General features: G+C 39.9%; 2 protein-coding genes across 2 annotated transcripts in view; both read left to right on the top strand.

Moving 5' to 3' along the window:
* The window catches only part of dapk2a (death-associated protein kinase 2a), a 127,782-nt gene that overhangs the window by 50,933 nt on the left and 57,790 nt on the right, over positions 1-19,059 (top strand). The gene's annotated exons all lie outside the window — the stretch shown is intronic.
* The window catches only part of dis3l (DIS3 like exosome 3'-5' exoribonuclease), a 42,663-nt gene that overhangs the window by 5,415 nt on the left and 18,189 nt on the right, over positions 1-19,059 (top strand). The window contains exons 3-8 of the mRNA XM_077623488.1: positions 6,004-6,132; positions 8,135-8,270; positions 9,502-9,669; positions 14,386-14,464; positions 16,243-16,422; positions 16,850-17,019. Coding sequence (XP_077479614.1) covers positions 6,004-6,132; positions 8,135-8,270; positions 9,502-9,669; positions 14,386-14,464; positions 16,243-16,422; positions 16,850-17,019 — 862 coding nt within the window. The remainder of the gene's footprint in view (positions 1-6,003; positions 6,133-8,134; positions 8,271-9,501; positions 9,670-14,385; positions 14,465-16,242; positions 16,423-16,849; positions 17,020-19,059) is intronic.

Here is a 19,059-nt window from a genome sequence, read left to right as displayed (position 1 = left end):
CTCTCCTGGTCTACCAAGTGGTGAAGAAGGCCCAGAAGCGACTCCATTTCCTGAGGGTACTCAGGAGGAACAACTTGGACACCAAGCTTCTGGTAACCTTCTATAGCGCCACTGTGGAGAGCATCCTGGCATACTGCATTACAGTGTGGTACGCTGGAAGCACGGCAGCAGACAGAAAGGCCATGCAGAGGGTGATCAGCACTGCCCAGAAGATCATCGGCTGCTCTCTGCCCTCACTGGATGACATTGCCAGCCCTCGCTACCTCAGCAGAGCCAGGAACATTGTCAGGGACCAATGCCACCCTGGTCCCAACCTGTTCCAGCTGCTGCCCTCTGGCAGACGCTACAGCTCTCACTAAGCACGGACAAATAGACTTAAGGACAGTTTTTTTTCCCACAGCCATCAGGACTCTGAACCTGAGTTAGCACGACACACAATCCTTTCTGTGCAATAACTTCAGGGTGTGCTATAACAATGTGCAATATCTTAGAAATCTGTGCAATATCTTAGAAATCTGTGCAATATTTTAGAATCTGTGCAATATTTTAGAATTCTGTGCAACATTTTAGAATTCACCTAGCCGGGATGTGACTTTTTATACTACTTTATAAAAGTCGTTCATACTTTATACTACTATTTATGTTTTTTTTAACTGGGAAAACACTTTGAAAAGCTTGGAGTAGCTTCACCAATTTCGTTATACGCAACTGTGTATGATGACAATAAAGGCTTTTGATTTGAATTGATTTATGTTATAGTCTTTGTCTTCTGCCAAGAATATTTTCCTTTTACTACACGTCATTAATAATTACTTTAACATACTGTGATCCTTCACTTCGCGGAGTCACTACATCGCAGATTTTTTGGTGAAGAAAAAAAAGTTCATAAAAATGTCCAAATCCACGCTGTAACTCGGAAGTGGAAGCCACTCCCGTCTTCCGCTTGCCACTAAGAAAATGGCGGAAGACTGTCACTCAACTGGCGCTTATTTGAAATAAAAACTTGCTCGGCGAATTGGATGGCAGAGAGCATCAGCAAAGGGGGACTTTTTTGGAGAAATGAAAGCCCCCGGGCGACATTACGGCGGACGCCGTGGTCCTTAACCAAAAATAGAGCTCGCTCAGCGGACTCCGGGAGACCCGTGGTAGTGGAGCTAGCAGTGGAATGTCCCAGAAAATTGCCAAGTTGACGTCACTTTTCCGAAAATAGAGCTACCTGGACGGCTAATTGACGGTTGGACAGCGCGGGCGAGTGAAGTGAAAGTTTAATTTGCTTGCTGAAAGAGGGCTTTTCTGTTAATTTTGGATTTATAACAAGCGGAGAGTAACTATTTTCACTGAGTACACTATTTAAAGTATTTACCGTATTTTCACGCCTATAAGGCGCGCATAAAAGTCAAAAAAATTCTCCAAAATAGACAGGGCGCCTTATAATGCAGAGCGCCCTTTGTGAGCGCCGAGCGCTCGCGGCGGCGCCGAGCGGGAGCGGCGGCGCCGAGCGGGAGCGCTTGCGGCGGCGATCGTGGCCGAGCGCCGAGAGAGCTCCGGAGCCTGACTGAGCACTACCTGCAAATACCCTCTTTATATATAGAGAGAAGGCGGACGTCGGTGGGGCAAGGCGCAAGGCTTGGGAGGGTGTGTGTGGGAGATGACGCTAAAGCCACGCCTCTGGTTACGTGACGTATATGTCAAGCGACCAGATGGATTTTTTCACGGCTCGCCGTCTGTTTTGATTTGCGACTCCATGCGTGCTCATCTCACAGCAACGGTTAAAAACCAGATCATGAAAATGAACTCAGAGCTTGCCGTCATTCCCGGAGGCTTGACCAAAGAATTACAGCCGCTGGACATCGGCATCAACCGGGCTTTCAAATCAAAGTTACGAGCGGCGTGGGAGCAGTGGATGATCGCTGGCGAACACAGCTTCACGAAAAGTGGCTGGCAGGGCCGGGCTTCTTACGCTACGATTTGTCAATGGATCGTTGCCGCCTGGGCGAACGTGTCTGCTTGCACGGTTGTTCGCGCTTTTGCCAAAGCCGGCATAATTTCTAAGGAGCCACATGGAAATGACGGTGACTCTGAGAACGAAGAGGGGAGGGCGGCTATTTGGATGGCTCGTTTGGACAATTGTTTAATTCTGACACAGAAGATGAGGAGTTTGAGGGATTTGAAGGTGATGACTTGAGTAAATTGTAAAATGTCCAAATAAATCACTGCCAAACTCAGTTTTGCTTCCGTTGCCTTTTTAAAGCGTGTTTTTAGCGTGTGGGTGTTGCGCGCAAGAACTATATTTCCCAGCAGTCACTGCGCACCGGAACCCGGAAATAAGCTGCTTCCGGTAGCCAGCGCTATTGCGTTTCGATGGTCATCCATATATAATATATATGCGTCTAATGAAATGGTGCGTGCTTTGTGTGTCTAAAATACAGAAATAGCACTCGTTACTGACACTGCGGCGTAAAATACGATGCGCCAAATAGGCGTGAAAATACGGTACATGTTTATAAATATACATTATATTTAGATATTAATACATTACTGTCTTGATATGTTTATAGCTATATTCAATAAATATACAGTTTTTTTAATTGTACTTGTGTACTTGTATTTCCGTATAGGCGCCAAAACCTGCATTGTGGTAATAATAATGGGGGTAATCCTACTTTGCGGTTTTTGGTTTATCGCGGGCATGTCTGGTCTACATTAACCGTGATATTCGTGGGATTACAGTATATTGTTAGTGTATTCATTTTTCAAGCAAATTGGTGACTATGACATGACTAGTTCTACTTCAATGACAGAATATCTGAGCTTCATTTACAAGGCCAACAGACATACCTTTTACAAGAGTTGACTGCTGCCAGCCTCGTTAAATCAAAGCTCTGCTTATGAAGCTAAATGAGAAGTGGCCTGTGACAATAAATGCATCCCTCCAACACAAACATCCAGGAGTGCTGTTGACAAGCTTGATGAATATCGTAGAAATAATGAGTCCCACATGACTGGTTTCGTTCCAATTTTTTGAACATTTCTGCTGACTGCACTGGTTTAAAATGTTGCATCACTATGATGATGAACTTGTTATAATTTTAGGTGGACATTATGGTAATGCTGATGCCATACTGTGTCAGGAATTACAGGTTTCTAGTCCTTTGTACTTGGCATCTATTAAAACGATGTGTGCACAAATTTTTGATGAAGCTCTTCTGTTGTTAATCAAACCTTTAATTTCAGTATATATTCTATTTTTTTGCAAACTATTTGGGCGGCACACTGGTTGAGTGGTAAGCACATTCGTATCACAGTTTTGAGCTCAAGGGTTCAATAATGGTGGGTTTCGACTTTCCTGTGTGCAGCTTGCATATTCTCTCAGTGCCTGGGTTTTCTTTGGGTATTCCAGTTTTCTCACACATCCCCTATAGCAGTGGTCTCCAGCCACCGGTCCGTGGACCGGTACCGCTCCGCGAGCTACCTAGTGTCGGTCCATCAGAGTAAAAAATATTAATGTTTTCAATCTCGCCCTCCTATTTGAAATGAGAAAAGGTGTCATAATAATAATAATAAATAATCGCTATTATGCTTGGGACTTTTTTTTGCCGTTGTGGGTGTCGTTTGTGCACCTACCCTACCCCCCACACAATTTTGTCTTAAGTTGTCACCCTCCCCATTAGCCGGTCCGCGAGAAAATAGAAAGACCTTTACCGGTCCGCCGTAAGAAAAAGGTTGGGGACCGCTGCCTTACACGGTAGGCTGATCGAATACTCAAAATTATTCGAAGGTACCGTATTTACTCGCATATAAGCCGCTTTTGTCGGACAAAAAAATGATGATTGATGGGTATGGCTTATATGCGCATAAAAACATGACATGCAAGTTGACAACGACATAACACCATAACGTCATGACGCAAGACAATGCAGCCGATACGGTCATTTATTTCAAAATAGATAAAAGATAAAACAGTAAACAAAACTAATTTTGACGAGTGAAATTCAAGAAAAAATAGTATCTTGCATAAAACGTGAAGAAACTTACTTGTTACCCATCACTGTTCGCTCGGGGCACGGCCATCTTACCTAGGGAGGGGCACCGCCATCTTAGCTAGGGCGCTGCCGTCGTACCTAGTTAAACGTGCTCTGACTGGGCAGATGCGAGTAGCCTTGATTTTGAAATATATATATATATTTTTAATTTGTTGTTCAAAAGTGACAACTATTGCAGTAGTATGAGCCACCCAATGAATTGAGATATTTTGACGTTAGAAGCAATATGGCTGCCACAACATCTTAAACTTCTGGCAAGAAAATTGTAATTTCTGTCATTAGAAAGCCTCAGGTTCTCGTCAAGATAGACATACAGTGGTACCTCGAGATACGCACTTAATTCGTTCCGGGACTGAGCTCGTATGTCGATTTACTCGTAAATCAAATGAACATTTCCCATAGAAATGAAATAAAAAATAATAATTCGTTCCAACCCTCTGAAAAAACACCAAAACAGGATATTGGTTTGGAAAAACATTTGTATTTGTTCTAATTCTCCATCTATTAACTAAGTCACAAATAACTAGTGGTTTAACAGTACTCAATGTGTTTAATAGTATACTAAAATTAGACGGATTTCGCGGAGGGGAGAGGGAGACAGAGAGAGGGCGGCGGGTGGGGGCACTGGTGGCACGGCAATACGCTCGTAACATAACATAAACAAATTTAAATGAACTTGTATTACGATGCAGACACACTCAAAAATAAGTTTGATCTAACCTTACACTAAACTTAATTCTAATTTTGTTTTAAATTTTTATACCTTTCTTCTCCCGGGTTGGCCCTATTTGCACCGCCTCCACCCTGACTTTCAGATGCAACCTATCGAGGGTTGTTTGCTTTTGTATTCCCTTCAAAATATTCCGAAAATGATGCACACAATTGTCCTCACAACTGGATAACGCACAACCACTTGCCAACTTGCCCGGGAACTCCTCTCGTATTAGCGATGGGAAAAAAAACACTGAAAAAATGCAACGCTCTGCCCAGTGCTCGTAGAGACATTACACGAGGGAGTTGCGACCAGAAAGACAGTGCCCATGATGTCCTTATGAGCAGCCTCTCGCATCCGCTGTATGCTCGTATATCAAAATTTGTCTCGTATCTCAAGATAAATATTTGCCCGAAATTGTACTCGTATCTCAAATTGCTCGTATGTCGGGGCACTCGTATATCGAGGTACCACTGTATTTCTTTTTTCAAGTTGAATAATTTGATATTTTGCATTTACAAAGACGCGCATATTAACTTCCTTATAATATTGACCTGAATAATGTGCTTTTGATTCATAGAGTATCTCAGAAATACCACGTGTGATGATTTTTCTTAATATTTTCCCTTCAAAGTAAGACATTTGTACTTAAAAACATGAATATGTAGGTGAAAATTGTGAATCAGGGGTCGGCTTATACGCTAGAAATTGTAAAATTCAAGAATTTTAAGGCAATTTTAAGGGTGTGGCTTATGCGCGTGGGTGGCTTATATGCGAGTAAATACGGTAGGTCAGACGAACTTGTGCGATTGTCAGGTAGATTGCCACTACAAGTGAAATTTGGATTTCAGCCCACGATCAATTGCTCAATGATAACATTTATGAAAATACTGAATGATTTATATCCCTGTATCACTCATTAACATTGTTTTGCTTTCATTTCTTAGTGATGAAGAAAGTACAGAACTTATTTACATCTTAAACTGCTTAATCGTTACAACACTGCCCAAATTTCCCATGCAGAAAGTTTCACCCTCTCTGCTCTTTATCCAGGTTTTAAAATGACTGTTAAAGTTGATCTCAGTCCTTGAAGACATTTGCATTATTCCAGTTTTTCAGTATGCCCTATCTCCTGAATCATGCTCTCTAACCCTCTAATGTCTCACGCAAAGTCATGTTCATTTCTCTTGGTTTGTGACTTTTTGTTTCACTCTTTTCTTCATCTATGTTGTGAATATCTTCAAGCAGACAATATAACCGCTTGCGAAACCTGTTTAAGGACCCCCGACATGACTGTGTTCTCTTTGCGAATGAATTCCAAGAATTTTCCTTCTGCCAGCGGGAGATTGGGGAGAGTCAAGAGCAGTGGCAGACCAGGTGAGTTGCTGCTGAAACATTTTTACGAGGGATGTCCCTAATTCGAGCATGTGATTGACAATCTGGTTACTCACATCATATTCAGAAGATTGGACTCAAGTGATACAGACTGTTTTTTTTAAATGAATAAATAAAATATCTTTCTCACTTACTCTCTCTCTCTCTCAGTCTCTCTCTCTCTAGCTCTCTTTCTGTTTTCCTCCCTCTCTAACTCTAACTCTCTTTTTTCTCTCTCTTTCTCTCTCTGTCTTTCTGTCTCTCTTTCTTTCTCTCTCTCTCTCTCTCTCTCTCTCTTTCTCTCTCTTTCTCTCTCTTTCTCTCTCTCTTTCTCTCTTGTTCTCTCTTTCTTTCACTCGCTCTCTTGCTCTATTTCTTTCACTCTTTCCTTCCTTTCTTCCTCCCTCCCTCCCAACCTTCCTCCCTTCCCCCCTCGCTCCCTTCCCCCCTCCCTCCGTTCCTTCCTCCCTTCCTTCCTTCGTTCCTTAGTTCCTTCGTTCCTTCCTTCCTTCCTTCGTTCCTTCGTACCTTCGTTCCTTTGTTCGTTCGTTCCTTCCTTCCTTCGTTCCTTTATTCCTTTCTTTGTTTGTTCCTTCGTTCTTTCCTTCGTTTGTTCGTTCTGAATGAACCACCGCCGCACTAACCCATTTGTATACCTATAAAATTAAATATACCGTATTTTCACGACTATTCGGCGCATCGTATTTTTAGCCGCAGTGTCAGTAATGAGTGCTATTTCTGTATTTTAAACACACGTTCATTCTTCACTATGGTAAATGATAGCAACAAAGCATGCACCGTTTTTTAGACGCATATATATTATATATTATATATGGATGAACATCGAAACGCAATAGCGCTGGCTACCGGAAGTAGCCTATTTCCGGGTTCCAGTTCGCAGTGACTGCTGGGAAATATAGTTCTTGCACGCTACACCCACACGCTAAAAACCCGTTTTTAAAAAGGCAACGGAAGCAAAACAGAGTTCGGTTGTACTTTATTTAGACATTTTACAACTTACTCACGTCATCATCACCCACAAATCCATCAAAGTCCTCATTTTCTGTGTCTGAATTAAACAATTGCCCAAATGAGTCTTCCAAAACGCCGGGTCCAGCGGTTGTAGTTCTTAAGCCTCCGGGAATGACGGCAAGCTCCGAGTTATTATATACAATATATATATAGTTCGCAGTCTACCCTTGAATGCTCCGTTGAAGCCAACATCTAGCGGCAGGATTTCTTTTGTAAATACAGCCGAAATGACGGCGAGCACCAAATTAGTGTGCTCGCCGTCATACTGAGTGTATTGAAGAACTCTATATCCCAGCAGTCACTGCGCAGTACTTTATCTACGGGAAATAGTAGAGTCTGGGGCTGCTTGGCGTAGTTGTATATATATAGTTCACAGTCTAGCGTTGAATGCTCTGTTGACGCCAACATTTAGCGGCAGGATTTCTTTTGTAAATACAGCCAAAATGACGGCGAGCACCAAATTAGTGTGCTCGCCGTCATACTAAGTGTATTGAAGAACTGGGTGTATTAAGAACTCTATATCCCAGCAGTCACTGCGCAGTACTTTATCTATGGGAAATAGTAGAGTCTGTGGCTGCTTGGCGTAGTTGTCCTATCGACTGATTTATTTTATTTTATCGTGATAACAATTTTAGTATTGGTCCATATATAAAGCGCACTGGATTATACGGCGCCCTGTCTATTTTGGAGAAAATTTTAGACTTTTATGTGCGCCTTATAGTCGTGAAAATACGGTAGTTTTAATAAACACAGAGATTCTCAAGACACCTTATGTAACATTACCTGTGATTGGATGTTGACCAGTTCTGAAAACATGTTGTACCAGTGGAAAATCTGTAAAATCATAACCCATAGGATGACAAGTGCTATAGAAAATTTATAAATGCAATGCAACATTTGAGAAAAGTTAAATACAATGGAAATGTGTGTACATCATTTCACAAACGACACATGAATATTTTTTTGTGTGCAGGTGTGTGTACTCTGCAGCAGCTTGGTACTACAACCACCTAGCTGGTCTAATAAATGTAGTGATGATCACAGAGGACCAAAACGCTATTGCTCAGTACAGTAACCTCCAATCTGGAGTATATGTCATTTCTATGCAGGTATGGTCAGTCCTCCCATGATACAACAATAATATCACCAATGATTTATGCTAAAAAAATACTCTAGCTTTAATTGACGTCTGACATCTACAGAGTGTGCTCTAATTTGACATTCATCTACATTATGCCCTGCGACTAGCTGGCAACTAGTTCAGTGTACCCCGCCTCCTGCCCATAATTAGCTAGAATAAGCTCCAGCACCCCCAGAAACCACTGTGGGGATAAGCAGTACTGAAGGAGAATAAATGAGAGAAAGGATCGTCTATATCAGGGGTAGGGAACCTATGGCTTGGGAGCCATATGTGGCTCTTTCCATGGGTGATATGGCTCTCCACTAACCTGTGAGGTAAAATATGGAAATCACTGGTGAGAGAGCTGAGTCCCGAACGCACTAATATGAGCGTCACTGTGGCGTTGATACTACCTCTACCACCACTTTAATCATAATTTTGTGTTTTATTACTCTTCTGGATGCATGATCTCATTGATACTGATTTATTAGCCACAGCATAACAATGTTGTCAAAAGATATCAGAGACTTTTAATACTTTAAAAGTGGTGAAATGACAAAAAAAAACTTCATGTATGTTCACTTTTCAATTCTGAGAATGGCTCTCAAGAAATAACATTAGAAAATATGAATTATTTATGGCTCTCTCTGTCAAAAAGGTTCCCGACCCCTGGTCTATATTAAAGTGTCCATACATAAAAGCAGACTTAGTTTTTTGAATTGGTACTTTGATGAAGTTAGGTTTACTGTGTATATACTGTATACAGTTGCCTTTTTATTAGCATTACATTGCCAATGTTTGGTCACTGCACTTATTTTGCTATTTGTACACTTTTTTATGAGTTTCAGTTCGTTGAAATTATTTGCTTTGTTTGTCCGTTTTTTTAAGCACGTGTAAATGCCTGAATTAATTATGTGAAGTAAAAAATTAATACATGGGTGTCAAAGAACTATGCTTGTGACATTTCTTGATTGAGCGGCAAACTAGTAAGATCAGTTTAAAATTAAATACCTAGGTGGAATCATAATTTGTGAGCATATTTACAGTTTTAACACTTTTAGAAAAAATGACATTTAACAATTCTTCACTATGGTAAATGATAGCAACAAAAAAGGTTCATTGTGTTCCACTGAATTGTATTGAAGTAACACATTTTAGCATAGATATACAGGCATTAATGTTTTATTGGGCCATGTTTAATCTTTGCCGTAATTTTCTAGGTATATTTACAAAACTTCTGGTCAGAGCTACGGGCAGCTCATGAATTGTACAGCTCCATTAGCCAGGCTCTGCAGGAGAAAGAGAGTGAGTGCACGGAAAAGGAGTTCACAGACTACCTGCCGGCTGAAGTCCTGGAGGCTGGCATCAAGTCTGGACGCTATATTCAGGTACAGGATTTCTGTTTAAGGCTCACAAATGTATCAAGTCTTTAATGATACAAAGCTTTTATCAGGAAACAAACCAAGAAATGAATTATTTCAAAGGTTCCTGAGATCAATTTTACTAGCTCAGATTTGCATCTGTTTTGACCAATAATTTACAGTTGGTTGCTCAATGGGTAATCATTCTCATTGACTAATAAATTCAGATTCTGTTATACTTTGAGCCAGCCCAATTCAAAGTTTGAAACAATTTTTTACTCTATTCAAAGTAAAATGGATCATTGAGAGAGAACAGAACAGAATATATTTGTTGTACAGCAATCCCTCGAATATTGCGGATATTATAGATAACCCTAACCCATGGCCGCGATAATCGAAAAACCGCGAAGTAGGATCACGCCTAGTTATTACTACGATACTACCTGTTTTCGCGGCTATACAAAATACAAGTACAATTATCAAGAAGTGTATTTATTAAATCTTAACAGTTATAAGCATGTGAAAAGACTAATGTATTACTGGGATCCCTCTTAACTTCGTGGCTTCAACTTTCGCGGCTTTACTGCATTGCAGATTTATATTGTATATTAATATATGATGTATATTTAAAAAGAGGGAGAGGGACAGGGAGAGACTTGACGGACGGCAACGCGCTCGTAACATAACAAACTTTAAATTTAATTTGCCATATTTTCACACCTATAGGGCGCACCTAAAAGTCACAAATTTTCTCTGAAACGGTCGATGTGGCCAATCGTTCGGTGCGCCTTGTCTGTGAACTCAATTCAATTCGATTTGAAATGAATTGTCGATGCCGATAATACAGCGAGGAGAAGCATAGGTTTGGGAGTGATGCATGTCGCGCGTTAACAATGGATTGTGAATGACTGGGCTCAAGTGTCGGCAAGCACTGTTGTTCGAGCTTTGGCCAAAGCTGGAATCAAGTTCCCAGAATACACAACTCTGACAGACAGTAGAGCCTAGCATGGCAAACGCCGAACTCTTTATATCAGAGTGTACCTTTTACCTCAAAAGCATTATCAAACTTAGTTTGGCTCGTGCTGTCTTTAAAAAAAACACGCTAGCGGCTAGCCTAAATTACGCTAGCCTAGTGTCAAGCTAGCGCCCTTTCTGAAGAAGCGCCCAATGTATTGACAAAAAACAGAAAATATACCCGCGAAAGAGACTGCGCCCTATCAAACGGTGCGTTTTATAGGTGTGAAAATATGGTAAATAAACGTAGATTATTATACACACACTTAAAATACGTTTTAATCTTACGTTACACTAAATTTAAACCTTGTACGATAACCGAAGCAAAGATTATAATGTATTCCACCGCGGCTTTCGAGTCGGGACTAGTTCCTTTTCCAGGCCTCAGAACCAAATGTATCCCAGTTCGTTTATTAAAACTATCAAACCAGCCACGACTCGCTTTGAAGGGCTCAGATGGTGTCTTTTTCAGATGCTTGCTTTGCTTTTTAATCCATGTAGATTCCACTGTCTTTTTCGCAGATTATCGACTCGGTCACGCTATCTCCAGTAAAAAATGCAACCTGTATGGCCCAGTGCTTGTAGATATCTTTACGCGAGGGAATTGTGGCAAGAAAGACAGAGCGATGCTGTTCTCGTAAGCAGCCCCTCGCATACTCGGCTACTCGGACGGCATGGGGAACCATCTCGTATGCTCGTATCTCAAATTTCTCGTATGTTGAGACACTCGTATGTCAAGGTATTACTGTATATCTTTTTAACATTTATTCCAAGGCTAAAGCCTTATTATTTCTGTGTGCAGTTCTAAATGTGTCTACATGAATTCAAGTACAAATATAATCTGGAATCACAGATTTGATCAAATGTACCGCTGTGTAATTTTCAATCAAAAATTCAAAAAGGAAGTAACGTGAGCAGTACAACCAGGAAGTGTGTCCGTAGCGGTCTAGTGTTCACCAAGTCTCTGGGTGCAATAATAGCATGAGATACACAATACGCAGGCATCAAGGCTGATATTTTAATGATCGACTGCAAGACCTTCAATTAGCCTTAACAAACTATTGGGATGTGCTGACATGGTAAACACTATGTACACATCTATCTAGGCTACTCGCATCTGGCCATCAGGGCACTTTAACTACGGTAATATGGCGAAGCCCTGAGCGAGCAGTGCCAGGCAAAAGTGAGTGAGCTTTTTCATATTTTATGCAAGATACGCTTTATATTTTTTCTTCAATTTAATTCATAGACGTCAAAATACATTTTGTTTAGCGTTTTATCTGTTTATCTTTTCTGTGTTTTGAAATAACTGACTGTATCGGCCGCATTGTCTTGCGTTATGGCGTTTCGTCTTTGTCACCTTGCAGTTTCGTGCATGTTAAATCTAATTTTTGCGCGTATAAGCCGTACCCTGGATTCAGTAATCGTTTTTTTTGCGACAAATACGGCTTATAATTGAGAAAATATTTTTTTTCCGTAGGTGGCACATTTGTGGATATATGAATAAACACAATTACCCCCATCCATAATTACATTTTAGAACATTTGCCTCTTATCAGATGTTTACTCTGTTAGCTGATAGTAATCATTTTGCCGACAATGCAGTTTTTTACTTTTGGGATTGATATGAAAATGAAAGCTTGTGTGTTCACACAGTTTAGTGGCCAGTCATGGGTGGAGAAAGTCTTTGTGAAGTGGTATTCGTTATAATCTTTGTCTGTGCCAAACACATTTGACTATCGGCAGCGAACGTAAAATTTACTTGGTTCTATAATTTCACACTTGATGAGTGTGCAGACATTCCACATGTCTAGCTTGTTGTATAAAAGCAATTAAAATGTTAACATCATTAGTCTACACATTCACAGTCAAATTATGCAAATTTGTTATTTTGTTATGCCCCCTAGTCCTTACTTTTAATTAAAATGTATTCTCTTGTTTTTTTTTATAACCAAGGCCTGTAATTTATGAAGCCAAAATAATATTAATCACTAAACTTAAAATGAACATTGCTGTTAAAAAAATGATAGCCCCAAATTTGTTATTTAATGAATTAAGGGATGCGAGTGAGCTCTCTCATGTAATATATGAAGCTACCTGGTCTCATATTCACACATAAAACTTTGTTCAGACAGAACATGGAGCACCATTTTTACAAAATCCTCTTCATAATCACTTTACCTTACCTCAACTTTTATTATTATTATATAAGACGTGCCCTGGATTCAGTCATCATTTTTTTTTGCGTCAAATTCGGCTTTTCGGCAAGAAAATATGGTATCTTACTGTCCTTGATAAACAGCTGCCTAATCTGAATGGGACATTACTCTTAACCTCACACAAATTGAAAAGTGAACAAATGATGCTATGTAGCACTACAGTTAGCACTATTGATTCATTTCAGCCACTAATACAAAAAAGAAACCAAAAGTTCAATCCATGATCCAATTCCCGAACTACTGAACTCAAGCAGAGATCATTAATTAGAAAATTAGTGGGATTTTACTCATTTGAAAATTACTCAGCAAGAACGTTATAAAATCTACTGCAAGGTTTCTAGTAAGGATAGAGTAGCTAACTATTCATGTTTAAATTAAAATTAAAAACCAACCAGCAATTTACTTCAGCAGTCAGTTTGCTGACAAAATGTCAGTGTTGTGATTAATTGTGTTCCCATGACTAGTTTTCACAAGAATTTATTAAACTAAAATTGTCAGTAACAAAAAAGGTATATCGTTCAGTATTTTTAGCAGTGACATTTTAAGGTATATTCAAACAAGGAAAGTCAATAGTTCCTTTGGACGAGACCAAAATACATCTGGTCCAAACTCTTTTGGTGTGGTTCCGTTTCACATTACAATTTTTGCTAGTGACCCAGGCTTTGACAACAAACCATATCGTGTAAACATTGTTGAATAACTAACTGAACAAAACGAATATGGGTGGGTTAAAATATGGAAGTTAACCATCACAGAGCTCCAACTTGCAGCACTCATGCTCATACTGATATGGTTCATCCAGCTACAAGCGTTTGAGGTATATTTGGCCAATCAGAAGGTATTGATGCAACATTGATTTTACTTTGGCATCTGCCCAAATATCTAGAAAACATTCCATCTCCTCATCGCTCCATGTCATGTTAGTCAACGTATTGCAAACCAAGCAACATTTCCAATAATCCATCATTTGTCTGTGGCTATGGAAGCATATTTTATTGCAGAATTATTAGCCAGGTTGTATTTTTGAGGATCATTTTATTATGAAGGCGGCCCGGCGGGTGAGTGGTTAGCTCGTCAGCCTCACAGTTCTGGGGTCCTTGGTTCGAATCCAGGTTCGTCCACCTGTGTGGAATTTGCATGTTCTCCCCGGACTTGTGTGGGCTTTTTCCGGGTACTCCGGTTTCCTCCCACATTCCAAAGACATGCACAGTAGTTGGACACTCTAAATTGCCCCTAGGTATGAGTGTGAGCGTGAATGGTTGTCTCACTCCTCGTGGCCTGTGAATGGCTGGCCACCAATTCAGGTTGTTCCCGGCCGCTGGCCCGGAGTCAGCTGGGATAGGCTCCAGCACCCCCCGTGAACCTTGTGAGGATAAAGTAGTTCATAAAATTAATGAATGAATTTTATTATTGAACAACAGCCAGGTTCATGAGTTCCATACACATTTTGTTAACGTCTTGTTAATCTTCAATGGATAACATTTATCACACTTCCTCTCTTTTTGTTCAGGGAATGCTGAATGTCAACAAACACAGAGCACTGACTGAAGCCTCTGTGAGAAGGGAGGGCCTCTCAAATAAAAATACAGGTGCGGTATTGAGAACTGATTTTTTTTTTGTGATTATTTCAACTCGTTGGAGAAACAATGTATACAGTGGTACCTCGACATACAAGCACCCCGACATACGAGCATTTCGAGATGCGAGTAAAATTTCGAGCAAATAATTATCTCTAGATACGAGACAAATTTCGAGATACGAGAAAGCAAGGTGGCCAAGACATTGGATTGGATTGGATAACTTTATTCATCCCATATTCGGGAAATTTCATTGTGACAGTAGCAAGAGGGTGAGAATGCAGATACAGGAAAAGGCATAGTTATAAGTTAGACAGTACAGTCATGAGAGGCTGTTTATCATTTTAGCGCACTCTTTTTTATCGTTTATCATTTTAGCGTCTTTTTTGCCGCATCTCTTTCGTGTATAACAGATATCTACGAGCACTGGGCGGAGCGTTGCATTTTTTTCAGTGGGTTTTTCCGTCACTCTAATACAAGGAGTATATATCACTTCTCGTTGGCTGCTCATAAGAACATCAGGGGCACTGGCTCTTTCCCCGCAACTCCCTAGTGTAATGTCTCTGGCCGCAACTCCCTATTTGTAATGTCTCTGCGAGCACTGGGCGGAGCGTTGCATTTTTTCTGTGTTTTTTCCCCCTTAGCCTGTTAGCTCCTGTTGGCGGAGCGACCGCTAATACAAGACTACTTCTCGTTGGCAAGTGGTCGTGCGTTATCCTATTGTGAGTACATTAGTGTGCATCATTTTGGGAATATTTTGAAGGGAATACAAAATCAAACAACCCTCAGTTGCAAATGAAAGTCAGGGTGGAGGCGGGGCAAACAGCCAACCCGACCCGGGAGCAGAAAGGTATCAAACTTTAATACAAAATTAGAATTAAGTTTAGTGTGAGGTTAGATTAAACTTATTTTTGAGTATGTCTGCATCGTAATCCAAGTTCATTTAAATTTGTTTATGTTATGAAACGAGCGTGTTGCCGTCCAAAAAGCGCCCACCCCCCCTCTCTCTCTGTCCGTCTCTCTCTTCCCCCTTTGAAATCTGTATAATTTTAGTACTATTAAACACATTTTAGTAATATTAAAACCACTAGGTATGTGTTACTTTGTTAATAGATGGCGAATTAGAAGAAATAAAACATTTTTTCCAATCCAATATCCTGTTTTTGGTGTTTTTTCAGAGGGTTGGAACGAATTAACGCCCCCCCTCTCTCTCTGTCCGTGTCTCTCTCTCTCCCCCCTTCGAAATCCATATAATTTTAGTACTATTAAACACATTTTAGTAACATTAAACCTCTAGTTATGTGTTACTTTGTTAACAGATGGCGAATTAGAAGAAATAAAACATTTTTATGTATCCTGTTTTTGTTATCCTGTTTTTGTTGTTTTTTCAGAGGGTTGGAACGAATTCATGCCTGCCCCTTCTCTCTGTCCGTCTCTCTCTCTCCCCCTTCGAAATCCGTATATTTTTAGTACTATTAAACACATTTCAGTAATATTAAACCACTAGTTATGTGTTACTTTGTTAATAGATGGCGAATTAGAAGAAATGAAACATTTTTTCCAATCCAATATCCTGTTTTTGTTGTTTTTTCAGAGGGTTGGAACGAATTAATTTGTTTTTAGTTCATTTCAATGAGAAACGTTCGTTCGAATTACGAGAATATCGACATACGAGCTCAGTTCCGGAACAGATTAAGCTCGTATCTCGAGGTACCACTGTACTGTGTTTGTCGCCATTTTTGCCATTGCCGGTCTTTGTGTTTTTCACTATTCCCATCTTCATACTATAGAGCTGAGCAGTGAGGTGTTGGTGTTTGGAAGTAAAAATCGTAACAGAACTGTGCACGGTGACACCGTTGTGGTGGAGTTATTGCCAAAGAGCGAATGGAGAGGGAAGGCTAGTGCCCTGACTGAAGGACAATTGGACGAGAAGAATGGAGAGGACATTCAAAGTAAACCTATACCTACAGGTGTGATGTTCATATTTGAAAGTGCAAGATATTTTAAACATTCGATATTTTGTCAACGACATTTCAGATTTTTGCTCTCTACGTTAAACTCAGATGAGTTTGATTTATTTAATAAGGGACAGCACATATTAATTAACATTTTCATACTCATGTTGATGAACATATATACCGTATTTTCACGACTATACGGCGCATCGTATTTTTACCCGCAGTGTCAATAACGAGTGCTATTTCTGTATTTTACACACAAAGGAAGCACCGTTTTTATAGACGCAGCCAGGCATGGCAAAACATACACCAGCTTAAACATACACGCTACACCTACACGCTAAAAACACGTTTTTAAAAAGGCAACAGAAGCAAATCTGAGTGCACTGTAAGTGCAATTTTGTTTGTCTAAAAGGTGTCTGAATGATGTAATTTATAGGAAAAATTGTTGGGATCCTGCAGAGAAATTGGAGGGACTATGTGGTAACATTCCCTCCAAGAGAGATCACACAGTCCCAGAGCAGGAATTCTCAGCGCATCCTGACTGTGCCTTGGGACAATCGCATCCCGAAGATCCGTATCAGCACACAGCAGGCCGATGCTTTGCAGGTAAGATTTGGTAGAGTGATAGAACAATAATCCCTCAAATATTGCGGATAATGGAGACCAGACAATAGCTGCAATAATCGAAAAACTGCGAAGTAGGATCAACCCTATTATTATTACCTACATGTTTTCGCGCCTATAGAAAAATACTGGTGCAATTATCAAGAAGTTTATTTATTAAATATTCCAGATATAGGCATATAAAAGGACTGTCATGTATTAATATCTAAATATAATCCCTAAATAAAAATGTAAACAGTTTAAGTACTGTTCTCACAGTGAAAATTGTTCCTCCGCTTTATTGAAATAATAATATTTAAAAAAAAAAAAACAAGTTTATTGGGAGCTTTAGTCCACTTCCTCTGTCAGAATCGACAGACATTGGATCATTGATGGAATCTTCAGGAAGCGCTGCAGGGGCAGCAGGAGGAGCTTCTTTCTGCGAGAGGTTTTTGACGCACAAGGAACAAAGCGACCGTCATTTCTTTTCTTGTACAAATATGCTGTTGTACATGAACGTGACACTATTAAGATGATTGCCAAATTCAATCGCTCTGACCCTGTTGTCATCAACCTCCTGGTGGACTCTTCTTTTGAGTGGCCCAATGCAGTGTGTTGACGTGCTATCGTTATGCCAGCGAGAAAGCAAGAGGTGTAGTCCATGCTGCCTGACCACTTTTTTTTTGGTTTAAGCTAAAAATCCTGCCTGGTGAGAAGCCAAAAAGACAAGTTCCCTCTATAACTCCGATATTCAGTACTTGAGCGTTTTCAGCCTGTGCACATTTTCTATACTTACCGTATTTCCGAACGTATTTTTATGTTTTGAGAAACAAATCATTAAAATGACTTAACTGCCCCTTTAAGTAGGTAAAAATACTATCGATCCTTGTCAAATATTTGGCCTTTACATCTTGTTTGAATTGAACACTGAGTAGAATATTGAAAACAACTTTCAATATGAATTACTATTCTGCACCACTATAAAATACAACCTCCATACACAAACACAAATTTCAGAATATTAACCACCTTTCCCTGTTCATCAGCAGATTCGTTGATCAAGAAATGTATTAAATACAGTACTATCCAAAATATTTAATGTGAAAATGTGTTTTGCCACAACCCAAAGAAATTCAAGAACAAATGAAAAGAAAATTGATTGAAACCATTACGGTAAATGTCCCAAAACCATTTGCAGGGAGGTATGCCTCCAGCAAGCCACCCTCAGAGCCATTATCCACAAATGGAAAAAACCTGATGCAGTGGCACGGCTTCCCAAAAGTGGACGGTCAACCAAAATTACTCCATGAGTGCAACAACAGTTAAGAACCCACAACAACATCCAAGCAACTTTAGACCAGTAAAGGTCACTATTTATGACTCAATCATGAAATAGTTTCTGGGCAGCATTAACAATTGTTGGAACTACTGTCAACACTTAAATGAAATTGAACACAGAGAGTACTCAGAGACAGCAAGAATGAGATTTTTAACCGCGTCTGCAGAGGGGGGAGGGAACAATGCAAAAGTTGGAGAATGTGTCTATCCTCCCGCTCTCCAAAGTTGTTCTCCCGCGCATCTCCTGGCTTCAACGGCGTTTTATTAGAGGTAGATCACGTGACAGACATGGGTGGTGATACAAAAATAGGTGTAGTGCACGTTTTAACCAATAGGTGTCAATAGAATTCTATTCTAGTGACTAAAATACATAAAGGTGCAAAAGAGTACAAGAGTGAATATAAGAATACAATTCATATTTCACAACAATAAAGAAAGAGTTCAAAGTTATTAGTTTTGTCTAAAAAGAGAGAAAAAAATCAGCCTAACGATGTATACTCTGTCATCTGTAGAAATATCTAGTGCTCTGCATAGACAAAATGTGTTTTGCGAGGTGTAAAGTGCATATTTAATAGCATAAAAATACAGTATTTGATAGAAAAAGACTATCATACCACCAGTTAACATTGTGTGATGCCTGCTGCAGCTTTTGAAATTCGTCAGCTTTCTGTCATTAATGGAAGAATTTATTCTGCTATCTGCTTA

The sequence above is a fragment of the Stigmatopora argus genome, chromosome 2 (assembly GCF_051989625.1).
Source record: "Stigmatopora argus isolate UIUO_Sarg chromosome 2, RoL_Sarg_1.0, whole genome shotgun sequence".
Taxonomy (NCBI): Eukaryota; Metazoa; Chordata; class Actinopteri; order Syngnathiformes; family Syngnathidae; genus Stigmatopora; species Stigmatopora argus.
The sequence above is the reverse complement of the archived record's forward strand: the minus strand, read 5'-3'. Positions and strand labels throughout refer to the sequence as shown.